The sequence below is a fragment of the Haliotis cracherodii genome, unplaced genomic scaffold (genome assembly GCF_022045235.1).
Source record: "Haliotis cracherodii isolate W230 unplaced genomic scaffold, xgHalCrac1.p SCAF_8, whole genome shotgun sequence".
In the NCBI taxonomy this organism is placed as follows: domain Eukaryota; kingdom Metazoa; phylum Mollusca; class Gastropoda; order Lepetellida; family Haliotidae; genus Haliotis; species Haliotis cracherodii.
In genome coordinates, this window is record NW_027266341.1 from 1,363,470 (window position 1) to 1,381,472 (window position 18,003).

Sequence of the window (18,003 nt, forward strand, 5' to 3'; positions counted from 1 at the left end):
ATGCAGCAGTGAGTCCTTGGTTCACAATCATCTCTCACACAGGTATTGAGGTCCAGCAAACTGTGGCAAGTCTCTGTGGCAGAAGGCTCAGTCATGGCAGAAACATGACATACAAATTGTTAAAACACTGAAAGGACCTTTTCTGTGCTGACCCAGTTTAAATAGTCAACTATTGAGTAAACTTCCCATGAGCTATACAGGCTGTGTAATACATACATATACCATGTGGTGCTGTTTTTCCCCAGTTATCTACACAAAGATGCTTTACAATGAAGTCTGCAGACATCAATGCTGACATGGCAGTGGATGTCCGATGTTCATACATGATATAGATCCATATACTATGGGATGTTAACAACATCATGATATAGATCCATATACTATGGGATGTTAACAACATCATGATATAGATCCATATACTATGGGATGTTAACAACATCATGATATGGATCCATATACTGTGGGATGTTAACAACATCATGATATGGATCCATATGCTGGTGGGATGTTAACAACATCATGATATGGATCCATATGCTGTGGGATGTTAACAACATCATGATATAGATCCATATGCTGTGGGATGTTAACAACATCATGATATAGATCCGTATGCTGTGGGATGTTAACAACATCATGATATAGATCCGTATGCTGGTGGGATGTTAACAACATCATGATATGGATCCTAATGCTGTGGGATGTTAACAACATCATGATATAGATCCATATGATGTGAGATGTTAACACCAATAACTATGCTTCAGACTGTTGAGAAACTTACATTGTTGCGAGGTGTTTTATCTAAAAACAAATCCAGACTCATATTTTCAAATAGAAATATATCTGGTTTTGTAGCTGTAGCTGAACAAATATCTCAATAGAAATCCCAGGCCGATCCAGGATATTAAATAGTCGGCCCCCTAGGCTTCACAGAGTTACATGGGTCAAGCTGTCCTCAGTCACAATACACTTTATTGGAACACCTTCTCTTTAAGGTGCAAGATAATATATTTTCTATGTAAGATCTTTTCTCTATAACCAGTAGTCTATTGTTATGGGTAATAACCTAAACCAGGTATGCTATTTACAAGTATACTATATATACATATATATGATATACACACATATACTATATATACACATACATGATATATATACACACATATACTATATATACACATACATGATATACACACATATACTATATATACACATACATGATATATATACACACATATACTATATGTAGACATATATACTCACAGACAAAAGAAACATGACTACCATACATGTTGGTTATTATATGAAGAATTACTCATATTCAAGAGATATTAGATTGTTTTGATGCACAAATGAACATGGTATATTGTCTGTGACTTGATGCTTATGAACGCATCACATGTGACCCGAGATGCACCATTTATGCAGTTTGGAAATCATGTGCAGCATATCGTGATAAGAATAAAGACACTGTGGTAACACTTGACTGATAATTTGTTTTGTCATTAAGTGGTACCCATTGGAAACATCTCTTCTTTTCCTACATACTTCTCTACATGTTTCTGTGGTTCTCGTTCTTTAGGAGTTGGGTATATAAGTTTATTATTCCTGTGAACTACTTACACCTAAGTGAATCCCATCAGCGAAGACGTGAGGCACATCGATGTGGTCGGTAGCGAGCCTGTCTTGGAGCTCCCTCTGGTGGTCGCGGCTCATGTAGAGGTCGCGCTCCTCGTAGCGCACCATATGTGTCTGCAGGATGTTGCGCACCACCTTGCACTTCTCCCAGGTGTCGCGCACCACGCACATACTCGTCGTGTAGATCACAATCTTCCCCTTCTCCTGCTGACGGTAGTTCCTCTGAAACCAGCAGCCTCCATTACACATCACGGCCAAGCCATGGTCATAAGTGTTGATACAGGCCGAGCTCATCTCACTGGTCGCATCCTTACCTTGTGGACCAATCTCATTCAAATGAGATCGTAGTTCTCACCACCTCTAAACACAGATCTGTTGACATCCCATTACGTGTCACATTATAACTACCTTTCGCAGACTTTGATCGAACAATGAGCTCTCTGCCAACTTCCATTGAAAAATATTGATTCAACCTTTGAAAACTAGACAAATGAAAGTTCTGGAATGTCTAATAATCTCTTCCTTTTCGAATGTTTACACCCCATTGAACGAGAGATAGACGATGAGTTAGACAGAACCGTCATTTGGGATACCCTGTGTTTACCGTTTCGGTTTGCATGATTAGAAACACATTTCGACTGTCACTCTCCTGAATTGGTAAGCGATGCTCTGATTGGTCAAAAGAAAGGTCGTTCTCACATGATGCGAAATGTGATGTCCTCAGATCTTTGTTTAGCGGGAACCAGAACTAAGATCTGATTTCAATGAGATTGGTTTTGGACCAACTATTGTCGATTCTTATGGGGGAGCTGAAATTTTTAATACATTTTTCCAGAGAATGCTGGAATACAATAATTGGCCTCAGGTTTAAACATTCTAAACATTGTTCACAGGACTTGTTGCATGTCAAGGTCAAGAATTGTGATGACCTTGAAAATATTTGACTCTTTCTTTAAAGGAAAAAACTTGCATGTGTTGAAGCAACAACAGAAAGTTAAATTCTGTCTCTAACAACTATCCTTGGTTTCCCCCGAATCCCCCGAATGTTTGGTGTCGTTTAACCATCTGATGACATCAGCCATACCTTATCATAATCTTCTTACGGTTGTTTCCATACCTTACTCCCTCACCTTACTGTTATCACCTTATAGATGGTTAGTGTCCTTATCATCTTACAGACACGTCATTCAATGCTAGAAGCCTGCGTTTCATGAACCCATCCTTACAAATGTGGTATTCAACACCGTACTCTATATCCACTGCAAGTCGAGTGGCGGCCTGAGGTACCAGAACCTGCCAACAGCGTAGGAAACACTGCATGCTGGGATTGAAACGTTTGACCAGAATACTTTTAGAATACTTGATTGGCCGATTTTCTGATAATTGATGTCCACCTCTTTATTAAGTCAGATTAATTTATTGCTTTATCTTACAGATTTGGTTTTCTAAATTATTGTAAAGAAACTATGTGTATGTTTGAGAGATCCCTTTTTGCAATTGTTAGCTGTGATGTTTTAAATCATTTGAACAGGGTAATTCCTTCAGATAAGCTACAGACAATTTGGAAATAATATCCCCAACAAGTTGGATACTTAAACTACTTCCTGCCCATAGAAAGTATACACCCAGTTTTATGGTGGCTAAGAAACAAGAAATGGTAATTCAATCGTGATGTATTTGACAAGGGTATCATTGTTGTGTTTCGGATGTTATGTTTGCAGTGTTTTGGCAACTGTTTACAGCCTAGTAACATTTCGATAACGTTTGTAAACTTCGGGTCAAATCAAATATTCAAGTGTATTTCTTTTACCCTGCAGTAATTTTCAAAGTGTTATTGTATATTTGTAACAGAGGGACAGCACTATTTATTTAACTGCTGTATCGTCCCATATTGGTCCAAAATCTCCAAAAACACTACATAAACCTGGTCTGATTTAATGCAAACATTATGAAATTAAGTTTGAATGGGAATACTTGTACGGAGCCTGTGAACAAATCAACAGTTGGATGTAAAATAGCCGATCTGTAATGATAACAGATCTATACAAGACAATGGAATGGCTGACGTTACAACTTCCAACACATATGCCGTGGCTGGAGAGACCTCCATTAGGGCTCCTGTTCACATACAGTACAGACAGGCAAGTATCTCACGCTGTGATCTGTTACTGACCGTTGGCATGCAATATTAAACATGTGTATCAACCAGTTGTGGAATAACGGTAATACTCTACCAGTTGCCATGGATACATTTGTATCCAAAATTTGTCAGAACTGCAGAGACGGCAGAAAAATGGTCACATGGATTTTGTAATCTGAACTGTTTTCACTACATATATACACAATTACACACAATATTAATATTTGTTATGCAAGTCTTGTGTTTAAAAAAGCAGATTTTTTGTAGTAAATTATATACATGTCCTAGGTTTGTAAGAATATTTGCAGCTAGGATACATGAAAATGTTGCATGCATTATAAACTTTTTCTTTCAGATTTACCAGTCATAAAGAAAATTTTAAGCTTGTAATTTCAAACAACATCTGGCATTGATTGTTTGAGTATTGGTGTGGGCAGGTAGCATTCCTGTAGGGTGTAGGAAAATGAATCTGATACATGGGATATTTTAAAACAAAATTGAAATGCTTTTATGCAGGGTTATAAGTATCTGAGAACCAAGATGTCGAGAAAGAAACGTTTCTAAGTCAACAGATGTCAGAACCTTGCAGGTGCCAGGGTCATCTTGGAAAACTCCATGCAGGTATAACTACCTCAAATCACACTAACGAGCATACAGGTGTATTATCAGGTAAATCAACACCAGGTATGTTGTGTGCTCACCAAGTTACAAATAGACAGAATTCCTGCAGGGGACCTATGTAATGAACTTGATGCCCTCGGCATAGTGGCCCTTCTGTAGCGGAACAATGGCAGGAAATACACAATATGTCCAGTTCCTTTCAATAATTTTGAAATTGTTTCAGAATAAAAGAATGCCTCTTGTTTCACCTTTCCACCAGTTTAACCCGCGAAATGTGGACTTATTTCTGTCAGGTAGCTTTAATTTGTACAAAGTAGGGGTTGGGTGGTGTACATTGGGGTAGGGGTGGGAGTGAGGTGAGGTGTGGGTTGGTGAGGCGGGGTGGGGGTTGGTGAGGTGGGGTGTGGGTTGGTGAGGTGAGGTGTGGGTTGGTGAGGCGGGGTGGGGGTTGGTGAGGGGGGGTGGGGGTTGGTGAGATGAGGTGTGGGTTGGTGAGGTGAGGTGTGGGTTGGTGAGGCGGGGTGGGGTGGGGTGGGGTGTGGGTTGGTGAGGCGGGGTGGGGTGGGGTGTGGGTTGGTGAGGCGGGGTGGGGGTTGGTGAGGTGGGGTGTGGGTTGGTGAGGTGAGGTTTTGGTTGGTGAGGCGGGGTGGTGGTTGGTGAGGCGGGGTGGGGGTTGGTGAGGCGGGGTGGTGGTTGGTGAGGCGGGGTGGGGGTTGGTGAGGTGAGGTGTGGGTTGGTGAGGTGAGGTGTGGGTTGGTGAGGCGGGGTGGGGTGGGGTGGGGTGTGGGTTGGTGAGGCAGGTTGTGGATTGGTGAGGCGGGGTGTGGGTTGGTGAGGCGGGGTTGGTTAGATGGGTGAGATGCGTTGGGGTGGGGAGGGGTGAACTGGGGTTGGGGTGGTGTGGTGTGCAGTGGTGTTAAGTGGGAGTGGGGCAGAGTACATTGTGGTAGGGGTGGGAGTAAGGTGGGGTGGGGTAGTGTAAGGTGGGGTGGGGTAGTGTGAGGCGGGGTGTGGGTTGGTGAGGTGGGGTGTGGGTTGGTGAGGTGGGTGAGATACGTTGGGGTGGGGAGGGGTGAACTGGGGTTGGGGTGGTGTGGTGTGCGGTGGTGTTAAGTGGGAGTGGGGCATAGTACATTGTGGTAGGGGTGGGAGTAAGGTGGGGTGGGATAGTGTGAGGCGGGGTGTGGGTAGTGTGAGGCGGGGTGTGGGTTGTTGAGGTGGGGTGTGGGTAGTGTGAGGTGGGGTGTGGGTTGGTGAGGCGGGGTGTGGGTAGTGTTAGTTGGGGTGTGGGTTGGCGAGGCGGGTTGTGGGTTGGTGAGGCGGGGTGTGGGTTGGAGAGGCGGGGTGTGGGTTGGTGAGGTGGGGTGTGGGTAGTGTGAGGTGGGGTGTGGGTTGGCGAGGCGGGTTGTGGATAGATGAGGCAGGGTGTGGGTTGGCGAGGTGGGGTGTGGGTTGGTGACGCGGGGTGTTGGTTGGTGAGGTGGGGTGTGGGTTGGTGAGGTGGGGTGTGGGTTGGCGAGGCGGGGTGTGGGTTGGTGAGGTGGGGTGTGGGTTGGTGAGGCGGGGTGTTGGTGGATGAGGTGGGGTGTGGGTTGGTGAGGCGGGGTGTGGGTTGGTGAGGCGGGGTGTTGGTGGATGAGGCGGGGTGTGGGTTGGTGAGGCGGGGTGTTGGTGGATGAGGCGGGGTGTGGGTTGGTGAGGTGGGGTGTGGGTTGGTGAGGTGGGGTGTGGGTTGGTGAGGCGGGGTGTGGGTTGGTGAGGTGGGGTGTGGGTTGGTGAGGTGGGGTGTGGGTTGGTGAGGCGGGGTGTGGGTTGGTGAGGCGGGGTGTTGGTTGGTGAGGTGGGGTGTTGGTGGATGAGGCGGGGTGTTGGTTGGTGAGGTGGGGTGTTGGTGGATGAGGCGGGGTGTGGGTTGGTGAGGTGGGGTGTTGGTGGATGAGGCGGGGTGTTGGTGGATGAGGTGGGGTGTTGGTGGATGAGGCGGGGTGTGGGTTGGTGAGGTGGGGTGTGGGTTGGTGAGGTGGGGTGTGGGCTGGTGAGGTGGGGTGTGGGTTGGTGAGGCGGGGTGTGGGTTGGTGAGGCAGGGTGTGGGTTGGTGAGGCGGGGTGTGGGTTGGCGAGGCGGGGTGTGGGTTGGTGAGGTGGGTGAGATACGTTGGGGTGGGGTGTGGGTTGGTGAGGTGGGGTGTGGGTTGGTGAGGCGGGGTGTGGGTTGGTGAGGCAGGGTGTGGGTTGGTGAGGTGGGGTGTGGGTTGGTGAGGTGGATGAGATACGTTGGGGTGGGGTGTGGGTTGGTGAGGTGGGGTGTGGGTTGGTGAGGTGGGGTGTGGGTTGGTGAGGTGAGGTGTGGGTTGGTGAGGTGGGGTGTGGGTTGGTGAGGTGGGGTGTGGGTTGGTGAGGTGGGGTGTGGGTTGGTGAGGTGGGGTGTGGGTTGGTGAGGTGGGGTGTGGGTTGGTGAGGCGGGGTGTGGGTTGGTGAGGTGGGGTGTGGGTTGGTGAGGTGAGGTGTGGGTTGGTGAGGTGGGGTGTGGGTTGGTGAAGCAGGTTGTGGGTTGGTGAGGCGGGGTGTGGGTTGGTGAGGTGAGGTGTGGGTTGGTGAGGTGGGGTGTGGGTTGGTGAAGTGGGGTGTGGGTTGGTGAGGCGGGGTGTGGGTTGGTGAGGTGGGGTGTGGGTTGGTGAGGTGAGGTGTGGGTTGGTGAGGTGGGGTGTGGGTTGGTGAGGCAGGTTGTGGGTTGGTGAGGTGGGGTGTGGGTTGGTGAGGTGAGGTGTGGGTTGGTGAGGTGAGGTGTGGGTTGGTGGGGTGGGGTGTGGGTTGGTGAGGTGAGGTGTGGGTTGGTGAGGTGGGGTGTGGGTTGGTGAAGTGGGGTGTGGGTTGGTGAGGCGGGGTGTGGGTTGGTGAGGTGGGGTGTGGGTTGGTGAAGTGGGGTGTGGGTTGGTGAGGCGGGGTGTGGGTTGGTGAGGTGGGGTGTGGGTTGGTGAGGTGAGGTGTGGGTTGGTGAGGTGGGGTGTGGGTTGGTGAGGTGGGTGAGATACGTTGGGGTGGGGAGGGGTGAACTGGGGTTGGGGTGGTGTGGTGTGCAGTGGTGTTAAGTGGGAGTGGGGCATAGTACATTGTGGTAGGGGTGGGAGTAAGGTGGGGTGGGATAGTGTGAGGTGGGTGTGGGTTGGTGAGGTGGGGTGTGGGTTGTTGAGGTGGGGTGTGGGTAGTGTGAGGTGGGGTGTGGGTTGGTGAGGCGGGGTGTGGGTAGTGTTAGTTGGGGTGTGGGTTGGCGAGGCGGGTTGTGGGTTGTTGAGGTGGGGTGTGGGTTGGCGAGGTGGGGTGTGGGTTGGTGAGGTGGGGTGTTGGTGGATGAGGCGGGGTGTGGGTTGGTGAGGTGGGTTGTGGGTTGGTGAGGTGGGGTGTGGGTTGGCGAGGTGGGGTGTGGGTTGGTGAGGTGGGGTGTTGGTGGATGAGGTGGGGTGTGGGTAGTGTTAGGTGGGGTGTGGGTTGGCGAGGCGGGGTGTGGGTAGTGTTAGTTGGGGTGTGGGTTGGCGAGGCGGGTTGTGGGTTGTTGAGGTGGGGTGTGGGTTGGCGAGGTGGGGTGTGGGTTGGTGAGGTGGGGTGTTGGTGGATGAGGCGGGGTGTGGGTTGGTGAGGTGGGTTGTGGGTTGGTGAGGTGGGGTGTGGGTTGGCGAGGTGGGGTGTGGGTTGGTGAGGTGGGGTGTTGGGGGATGAGGTGGGGTGTGGGTTGGTGAGGTGGGTTGTGGGTTGGTGAGGCGGGGTGTGGGTTGGAGAGGCGGGGTGTGGGTTGGTGAGGTGGGGTGTTGGTGGATGAGGTGGGGTGTGGGTTGGTGAGGTGGGGTGTTGGTGGATGAGGCGGGGTGTGGGTTGGTGAGGTGGGTTGTGGGTTGGTGAGGTGGGGTGTGGGTTGGTGAGGTGGGTTGTGGGTTGGCGAGGTGGGTTGTGGGTTGGTGAGGTGGGTTGTGGGTTGGTGAGGTGGGGTGTGGGTTGGCGAGGTGGGGTGTGGGTTGGTGAGGTGGGGTGTTGGTGGATGAGGCGGGGTGTGGGTTGGTGAGGTGGGGTGTGGGTTGGCGAGGTGGGGTGTGGGTTGGTGAGGTGGGGTGTGGGTTGGTGAGGTGGGTTGTGGGTTGGCGAGGTGGGTTGTGGGTTGGTGAGGCAGGGTGTGGGTTGGTGAGTCGGGTGAGATGTGTTGGGGTGGGGAGGGGTGAACTGGGGTTGGGGTTGTGTGGTGTGCGGTCGTGTTAAGTGGGAGTGGGGCAGAGTACATGGGTAGGGGTGGGGCGGGGTAGTGTTAGGTGGGGTGTGGGAGGGATGTGCGGGAGGGATGTGAGGGAGGGATGTGTGGGGTAGGTGTTAGATTGGGAAGGGATGAGACCTAGACGTTCGGCTTTACATTTACAAAATTCAGAAAGATTTCTTCAAACAGGAATTGTGTCTATTTGCAAAACAAGAAAACAACATTACACATTCATGATATTATCAATACACATACACAATACACACAGGGAGGAAACAGAATATATAACACTACACATAGAGTTCACAGGCCGACCCAGGCCACCATCCACGACTCAGGAGTGTCTCCAGCTAGCGTCCAACTCTAAGCTATGTCAACTCATGGGTTGATGCTAAACGAACACAAGCAATGTTGAGCTCTAAGCTATGACCACGTGGCCATCATCAGTCAAGCTTCAAGCCTACAGTCTAACTCTAAGCTAACCTAGAGGCCATTCCAAGCTTGTGTTGATCTCTACTGTTCCTGGTCACATCCAACTGCGGACCCCTCTCACTGTCCCCCCTGGCTACAACACACCGTCAACTACAGCCCCCATTCTCAATCTATTTTTCAAATCAGCCCCCATTCTCAATCTATTTTTCAAATCAGCCCCCATTCTCAATCAAACAGTAATGCAGGACATAATTTGCAATTCTTTCGAAATAAAAACGAACTCAGTAGGCTGTGAAGTTTCATCAGCATTTTGGACATTTTTATACTGAACTGTATGATCTGATTATTCCTCCAGCTGGAGTGGAAGCTTTGTCCCCTTCATAAAACCGAGGCTGGGGCTAAGTTGGCAGTGTGTTGTCAACAAGAGAGGACTGATTGTAAGCAAGTAGTGGACCTATCTAATCGGGATCAACCGTTCAACACCCCAAGGCAGGGTTAAGTAACTACTGCAGCTCAGTTGTTGCTGATGTTGCTGTTGTTGATGATGTTCCTGTATATGCTGTTGTTGTGAAGCTGCTGTTGTGCTGTTGTCCTCATATTGCTGTATTTTCTAATGTGATGTTGCTGTTGTTGTGATGCTGTTGTTGTGATGTTGCTGTTGTGATGTTGCATATGCTGATGTTGCTATTGTTGTGATGTTGTATACACCGATGTTGCTGTTGTTGTGATGTTGTATACACTGATGTTACTGTTGTTGTGATGTTGTATACACTGATGTTGCTGTTGTTGTGATGCTGTATACACTGATGTTGCTGTTGTTGTGATGATGTATACACTGATGTTGCTGTTGTTGTGATGCTGTATACACTGATGTTGCTGTTGTTGTGATGCTGTATACACTGATGTTGCTGTTGTTGTGATGCTGTATACACTGATGTTGCTGTTGTTGTGATGCTGTATACACTGATGTTGCTGTTGTTGTGATGCTGTATACACTGATGTTACTGTTGTTGTGATGCTGTATACACTGATGTTGCTGTTGTTGTGATGCTGTATACACTGATGTTACTGTTGTTGTGATGCTGTATACACTGATGTTGCTGTTGTTGTGATGCTGTATACACTGATGTTGCTGTTGTTGTGATGCTGTATACACTGATGTTACTGTTGTTGTGATGCTGTATACACTGATGTTGCTGTTGTTGTGATGCTGTATACACTGATGTTGCTATTGTTGTGATGCTGTATACACTGATGTTGCTGTTGTTGTGATGTTGTATACACTGATGTTACTGTTGTTGTGATGCTGTATACACTGATGTTGCTGTTGTTGTGATGCTGTATACACTGATGTTACTGTTGTTGTGATGCTGTATACACTGATGTTGCTGTTGTTGTGATGTTGTATACACTGATGTTACCGTTGTTGTGATGCTGTATAATCTGATGTTGCTGTTTTTGTCAAGTTGTATACACTGATGTTGCTGTTGTTGTGATGTTGTATACACAAATGTTGCTGTTGTTGTGATGCTGTATACACTGATGTTGCTGTTGTTGTGATGCTGCTCTATCTGGTTCTGCTCAAGCCCTGATCATGTCCGTATTTCCAGGTCAAATCCTGATTGCATGTCAGTGGTCAATATGACTGGAGATGTTGTAATATTTATGTAAATCATTAACATTTCAGTGGCCTAAGACCTGCATCAGTCACTGTGTCACTTCTATATACGTCTATCTGGGCCACACCAGCTTCTATCCACTGGTAGGCTGGACGCTATGATAGTCCAGGTGAATGACAGCTGCATCCATTATTGAATACCGTTACAGCACTGTGCATTGACACCCTGTACACAACCCACTGTACACTCATACCGCCAAACCATGTCCAACTGTGTCGGTATACAATACATCACATGATGCTTTACTGTGTTTCTCCTATGTTTGTACAAAGACTTGTTGACTAATGGAGCTGCCACAAGCCAGCCATGAACCGTGACCAGGGAATCTATCTGCCTCGTGATGGGGCTTATTGCTTTGATTATTGTCTGCGCTAATTATTCACCTGGCTTCCTTTTGTCCTTTAATCCACTGCCGTTTCCATTGCTATCACCTATCAGCGCTAATTATCTGTTTCCACCTTGGTTATCTTATCACTTGTGTTGTCCTTACCTGGACATATATATGTTCTCTGCCTCCTAGCATTAATTCACCTGATGAAGGAGTAAGCATATACTCTGAAACGTTGTGTTCCTTATAATAAAGAAGTTGACATCCAAAAATTCTCTCTCTTATGTGTATCACTTCTAAATGCTATTCAAAGACTTAAATGAGCTGCTTGTGAAAACATATGTTGTTTGTTTGTTTGTTTGTTGTTTAACCCCGCACTCAGCAATATTCCAGCTATATGACGGCGATCTGTAAATAATCGAGTTGGGACCAAACAATCCAGTGATTGACATCATGAGCATCGATCCCCGCAATTGGGATACATGACATGCATCAACCAAGTCAGCAAGCCTGATCACCCGATCCTGTTAGTCACCTCTTACAACAAGCATTGGCACCTTCTGCGGCAAGAATGGGTTGCTGAAGACCTATTCTACCCCGGATCTTCACAGGTCGAAAACATATGTATACACAAATGGTCCATAGAAGGTTTAACTGGTGATGACCCCGATGCTTGGAGATCTTTGGCCTTCATCTTACATTAAGTGCCTGGGGGAGATTCATCTCTTTGGCTTTCATCTGACATTAAGTGAATGGGGGAGATTCATCTCTTTGGCCTTCATCTTACATTAAGTGCCTGGGGGAGATTCATCTCTTTGGCCTTCATCTTACATTAAGTGCCTGGGGGAGATTCATTTCTTTGGCCTTCATCTTACATTAAGTGCCTGGGGGAGATTCATCTCTTTGGCCTTCATCTTACATTAAGTGCCTGGGGGAGATTCATCTCTTTGGCCTTCATCTTACATTAAGTGCCTGGGGGAGATTCATCTCTTTGGCCTTCATCTTACATTAAGTGCCTGGGGGAGATTCATCTCTTTGGCCTTCATCTTACATTAAGTGCCTGGGGGAGATTCATCTCTTTGGCCTTCATCTTACATTAAGTGCCTGGGGGAGATTCATCTCTTTGGCCTTCATCTTACATTAAGTGCCTGGGGGAGATTCATCTCTTTGGCCTTCATCTTACATTAAGTGCCTGGGGGAGATTCATCTCTTTGGCCTTCATCTGACATTAAGTGCCTGGGGGAGATTCATCTCTTTGGCTTTCATCTTACATTAAGTGCCTGGGGGAGATTCATCTCTTTGGCCTTCATCTTACATTAAGTGCCTGGGGGAGATTCATCTCTGATCTCCTTCATCCCTGCCCAGTGTAGCTGCCCCCCTCCCTGCTTGTCTTGCCCCGCGAAGGTTAGAATAGGTCTTCAGCAACCTATGCTTGTCTTGCCCCGCGAAGGTTAGAATAGGTCTTCAGCAACCTATGCTTGTCTTGCCCCGTGAAGGTTAGAATAGGTCTTCAGCAACCTATGCTTGTCTTGTCCAATGAAGGTTAGAATAGGTCTTCAGCAACCTATGCTTGTCTTGCCCCGTGAAGGTTAGAATAGGTCTTCAGCAACCTATGCTTGTCTTGCCCAATGAAGGTTAGAATAGGTCTTCAGCAACCTATGCTTGTCTTGCCCCGTGAAGGTTAGAATAGGTCTTCAGCAACCTATGCTTGTCTTGCCCAATGAAGGTTAGAATAGGTCTTCAGCAACCTATGCTTGTCTTGCCCCGTGAAGGTTAGAATAGGTCTTCAGCAACCTATGCTTGTCTTGCCCAATGAAGGTTAGAATAGGTCTTCAGCAACCTATGCTTGTCTTGCCCAGCGAAGGTTAGAATAGGTCTTCAGCAACCTATGCTTGTCTTGACCCGTGAAGGTTAGAATAGGTCTTCAGCAACCTATGCTTGTCTGGCCCGTGACGGTTAGAATAGGTCTTCAGCAACCTATGCTTGTCTTGCCCCGTGAAGGTTAGAATTGGTCTTCAGCAACCTATGCTTGTCATAAGAGGCGACTTATAGGATTGGATTATCAGACACGCTGACTTGGTTGATGCATGTCATCATATCCCAATTGCGTAGATCGATGCTCATGATGTCAATCACTAGCCCAGTTTCCTTATTTACGGCCCATCTTCACACAGCTGGATATTGCTGGGTGTGGCGTTAATAAACAAACAAAACTCCTTACTTGTGTTTATGGCTTATGAACTAAAATAATTGGACCAGACAAACCAGTGATTGATATTATGAGAAATGTCCCATGCCATCGGTGTATGTTTACTTTTGGACCACTGAGCCTGACCATCCCATCCACAGTTGCTTGTTATGACAGTTTCCTGGGGACCTATTCTAACCTTAGTCATCTTCCTGAGTCAAGGGCGTTAACTGACTCTAAAATTCAGTTTCCAACCCTGCTAAACTAGTCAAATTTCTGCGCTCGATCATACTGCCACCAGTGGCTATAACAAGTTATGTCCCTACTATGTCCCCCATTCTGACCAATCAGATTCCACCTCTCATATCACTTGCATTTGCTTCAAACAAACTGACAGCACCCAGTAAAGATGACCTGATCTATAATCAAGATCTATATTGTCATAAAACGGGTCTTATTTCGTGAAGTGCATCAAATCATGTGAGCACTTAAAATCTGAAAAGAATTGGAACAAATATGTTCACGCTTAATGTGACAGTACACATGCTTTGTAAAGTATGGTAGAAGTCCATGTAGACATGTGCGTGGTGTAGAGCGGTGTAGAGCGTTGGAAACAGTGCGGAGTGCGGTATGGTAGAAGTCCATGTAGACATGTGCGTGGTGTAGAGCGTTGGAAACAGTGCGGAGTGCAGTATGGTAGAAGTCCATGTAGACATGTGCGTGGTGTAGAGTGTTGGAAACAGTGCGGAGAGCGGTATGGTAGAAGTCCATGTAGACATGTGCGTGGTGTAAAGTGTTGGAAACAGTGTGGAGTGCAGTATGGTAGAAGTCCATGTAGACATGTGCGTGGTGTAGAGCGTTGGAAACAGTGCGGAGTGCGATATGGTAGAAGTCCATTTAGACATGTGTGTGGTGTAGAGTGTTGGAAACAGTGCGGAGTGCGGTATGGTAGAAGTCCATGTAGACATGTGTGTGGTGTAGAGTGTTGGAAACAGTGCGGAGTGCGGTATGGTAGAAGTCCATGTAGACATGTGCGTGGTGTAGAGTGTTGGAAACAGTGCGGAGTGCGGTATGGTAGAAGTCCATGTAGACATGTGCGTGGTGTAGAGTGTTGGAAACAGTGCAGAGTGCGGTATGGTAGAAGTCCATGTAGACATGTGTGTGGTGTAGAGTGTTGGAAACAGTGCGGAGTGCGATATGGTAGAAGTCCATGTAGACATGTGCGTGGGGTAGAGTGTTGGAAACAGTGCGGAGTGCGGTATGGTAGAAGTCCATGTAGACATGTGCGTGGTGTAGAGCCTTGGAAACAGTGCAGAGTGCGGTATGGTAGAAGTCCATGTAGACATGTGCGTGGGGTAGAGTGTTGGAAACAGTGCAGAGTGCGGTATGGTAGAAGTCCATGTAGACATGTGCGTGGTGTAGAGCGTTGGAAACAGTGCAGAGTGCGGTATGGTAGAAGTCCATGTAGACATGTGTGTGGTGTAGAGTGTTGGAAACAGTGCGGAGTGCGGTATGGTAGAAGTCCATGTAGACATGTGCGTGGGGTAGAGTGTTGTAAACAGTGCGGAGTGCAGTATGGTAGAAGTCCATGTAGACATGTGCGTGGGGTAGAGTGTTGGAAACAGTGAGGTATGGTAGAAGTCCATGTAGACATGTGCGTGGGGTAGAGTGTTGGAAACAGTGCGGAGTGCGGTATGGTAGAAGTCCATGTAGACATGTGCGTGGTGTAGAGCGTTGGAAACAGTGCAGAGTGCGGTATGGTAGAAGTCCATGTAGACATGTGTGTGGTGTAGAGTGTTGGAAACAGTGCGGAGTGCGGTATGGTAGAAGTCCATGTAGACATGTGCGTGGGGTAGAGTGTTGTAAACAGTGCGGAGTGCAGTATGGTAGAAGTCCATGTAGACATGTGCGTGGGGTAGAGTGTTGGAAACAGTGAGGTATGGTAGAAGTCAATGTAGACATGTGTGTGGTGTAGAGTGTTGTAAACAGTGCGGAGTGCAGTATGGTAGAAGTCCATGTAGACATGTGCGTGGGGTAGAGTGTTGGAAACAGTGAGGTATGGTAGAAGTCCATGTAGACATGTGCGTGGTGTAGGTTGTATACGGTATATCTACTTCCTTTCCACGCTCCTGCACGGCATGCTGAGACTTACCTCCTCATCATCTGTCTAGCAGGAAAACAAGGAGAAAATAGATTAAAATTGTTTGAGAAATACACGTGATCAAACTGTGACATGCACATTTCATTCTTCAAGATCACATGACACTTCCTGTTGTTTGTGAAAGAAGCAAACATCTTTTTTCTCATCACTCAAATAAACTGAACATGTCAATGTATTGAGTTCAATATCTGCTATCAACATTTTGTTAGTAGGATATAAATAAATTATAGAACATGGACGGATTAAATTCATTGGATTGGTAGTCTGCCAGGGATAAATAAGATATGAACTCCGGTTCTGCACAATGTGTAACCAAGGCGAATCGGTCACGACCACTACAACACCACTGAAATACAAGTGCTATACATAGATGTGTTCACAAAAATAAAACATAAAATATGAAAAATATCAGGGATTTGGATATACAGTTGCATACACAACCGTACTTGCTCATGAATATTTAAAACACACATCTAGTGGCTGAACATTCATCTTGGAACAGGAACAGAGGGGTGTCACTGAGCTGGTGACGAAAGAAGAAACCATCATCATCATCATCATCATCATCATCATCATCATGGTGTCTGATACGGGGGGAGTGGGTATCTAGGGGGGAACTGTCACTTGGGATAACATTATTAAATGGAAAATGTTGAAGAAAAAGTCACAACCTCAACTCAAAAACGACCCAGTCAATGTGTCCTATATGAGTAACATATATCCTATGTATAAAACTTACTTCATACCAATACATGCATCACGAACACTACCTTCTTAAACTCACAATCTGAAGGCTTTGAAATATAAAAAAATAAATGTAATGTTGAGGTATTGTTTCCCACTTCCTGGTTGTGAGGTCAAAGGTGTGAGCATACTGTGGCATGCGTCATAGTCCAGTTAGTCATGTATGTCTTGTCTGTAGAGAGTATTGTGTCACCTAAATCATCCATATCCTGTCCGTCTTTGTTAATGTGAATTACTTTGGAAGTCCCTCAGACTTTATCTGTACCTATCAAGCTCAATATAACTACACCACTTCCCAGGTATACAATAACTTACCACAGGATAACCTCATGATACAACCTCACTGCAGGATAACCTCATGACACAACCTCACTGCAAGATAGCCTCATGACACAACATCGATCACTGCAGGATAACCTCATGATACAACCTCACTGCAAGATGGCCTCATGACACAACCTCACTGGAGGATAACCTCATGACACAACATCACTGTAGGATTAACCTCATAACACAGCATCACTATGGAATAACCTCATAACACAACCTTACGGTAGGATAACCTCAATGACACAACCTCACCATGGAATAACCTCATAACACAACATCACAGCAAAATAACCTCATAACACAACCTCACAGCAGGATGACCTCATCACACAACCTCACAAAAAGATAACCTCATAACACAACCTTACAGTAGGTTAACCTCATAACACAGCACCACTATGGAATAACCTCATAACACAACCTCACTGCAGGGTAACCTCATAACACAACATCACTATAGGATAACCTCATAACACAGCATCACTATAGAATAACCTCATAACACAACCTCACAGCAGGATAACCTCATAACACAACCTTACAGCAGGATAACTTCATAACAACCTCACAGCAGGATAACCTCATAACATAAACTTAAAGCAGGATAACTACATAACACAACCTCACAGCAGGATAACCTCATAACACAACCTTACAGCAGGATAACCTCATGACACACCCCAACTGGAGGATAACCTCATAACACAACCTCACAGCAGCATCACCTCATGACACAACCTCACAGCAGGATCACCTCATAACACGACCTCACAGCAGGATCACCTCATGACAAAACCTCACAGCAGCATCACCTCATGACACACCCCAACTGGAGGATAACCTCATAACACAACCTCACAGCAGGATCACCTCATGACACAACCTCACAGCAGGATAACCTCATGACACACCTTCACAGCAGGACCACCTCATAACACAACCTCACAGCAGGATCACCTCATAACACAACCTCACAGCAGGATCACCTCACGACACAACCTCACAGCAGGATCACCTCATGACACAACCTCACAGCAGGATCACCTCATGACACAACCTCACAGCAGGATCACCTCATGACACAACCTCACAGCAGGATCACCTCATGACACAACCTCACAGCAGGATCACCTCATGACACAACCTCACAGCAGGATCACCTCATGACACAACCTCACAGCAGGATCACCTCACGACACAACCTCACAGCAGGATCACTTCATGACACAACCTCACAGCAGGATCACCTCATGACACAAACTCACAATAATAGCAATAGACAATCAAACATTCACAACAATGACGCAGTATTTATCAAACAACACTATTACATAAAAGCTCCACTAACTTCAAATTGATTCATGAGTGGATAAAACTAGAAATGTATGGATGAGTATAGACCCCCATGTTGAGTGGAGACCCATGTTTGACAAGACCAGGCATTTGTTCACTGTGTACAGAAACACTTGATCGTAATTATCATTTTCCTCACATAAATTGTTG

The 18,003-nt window shown here is 46.7% G+C and overlaps 1 protein-coding gene across 2 annotated transcripts in view; it reads right to left on the reverse strand.

Moving 5' to 3' along the window:
* LOC139449360 (glutaredoxin domain-containing cysteine-rich protein CG31559-like) overlaps positions 1 to 18,003 on the reverse strand; it is a 57,561-nt gene that overhangs the window by 4,276 nt on the left and 35,282 nt on the right. Inside the window, exons 2-3 of one of the 2 annotated variants that reach the window (XM_071230696.1) lie at positions 15,418 to 15,432; positions 1,627 to 1,863 (exon numbers count right to left, since the gene is read on the reverse strand). In XM_071230696.1, coding sequence (XP_071086797.1) covers positions 1,627 to 1,863; positions 15,418 to 15,432 — 252 coding nt within the window. The remainder of the gene's footprint in view (positions 1 to 1,626; positions 1,864 to 15,417; positions 15,433 to 18,003) is intronic. The other variant, XM_071230697.1, reaches the window with a different exon arrangement.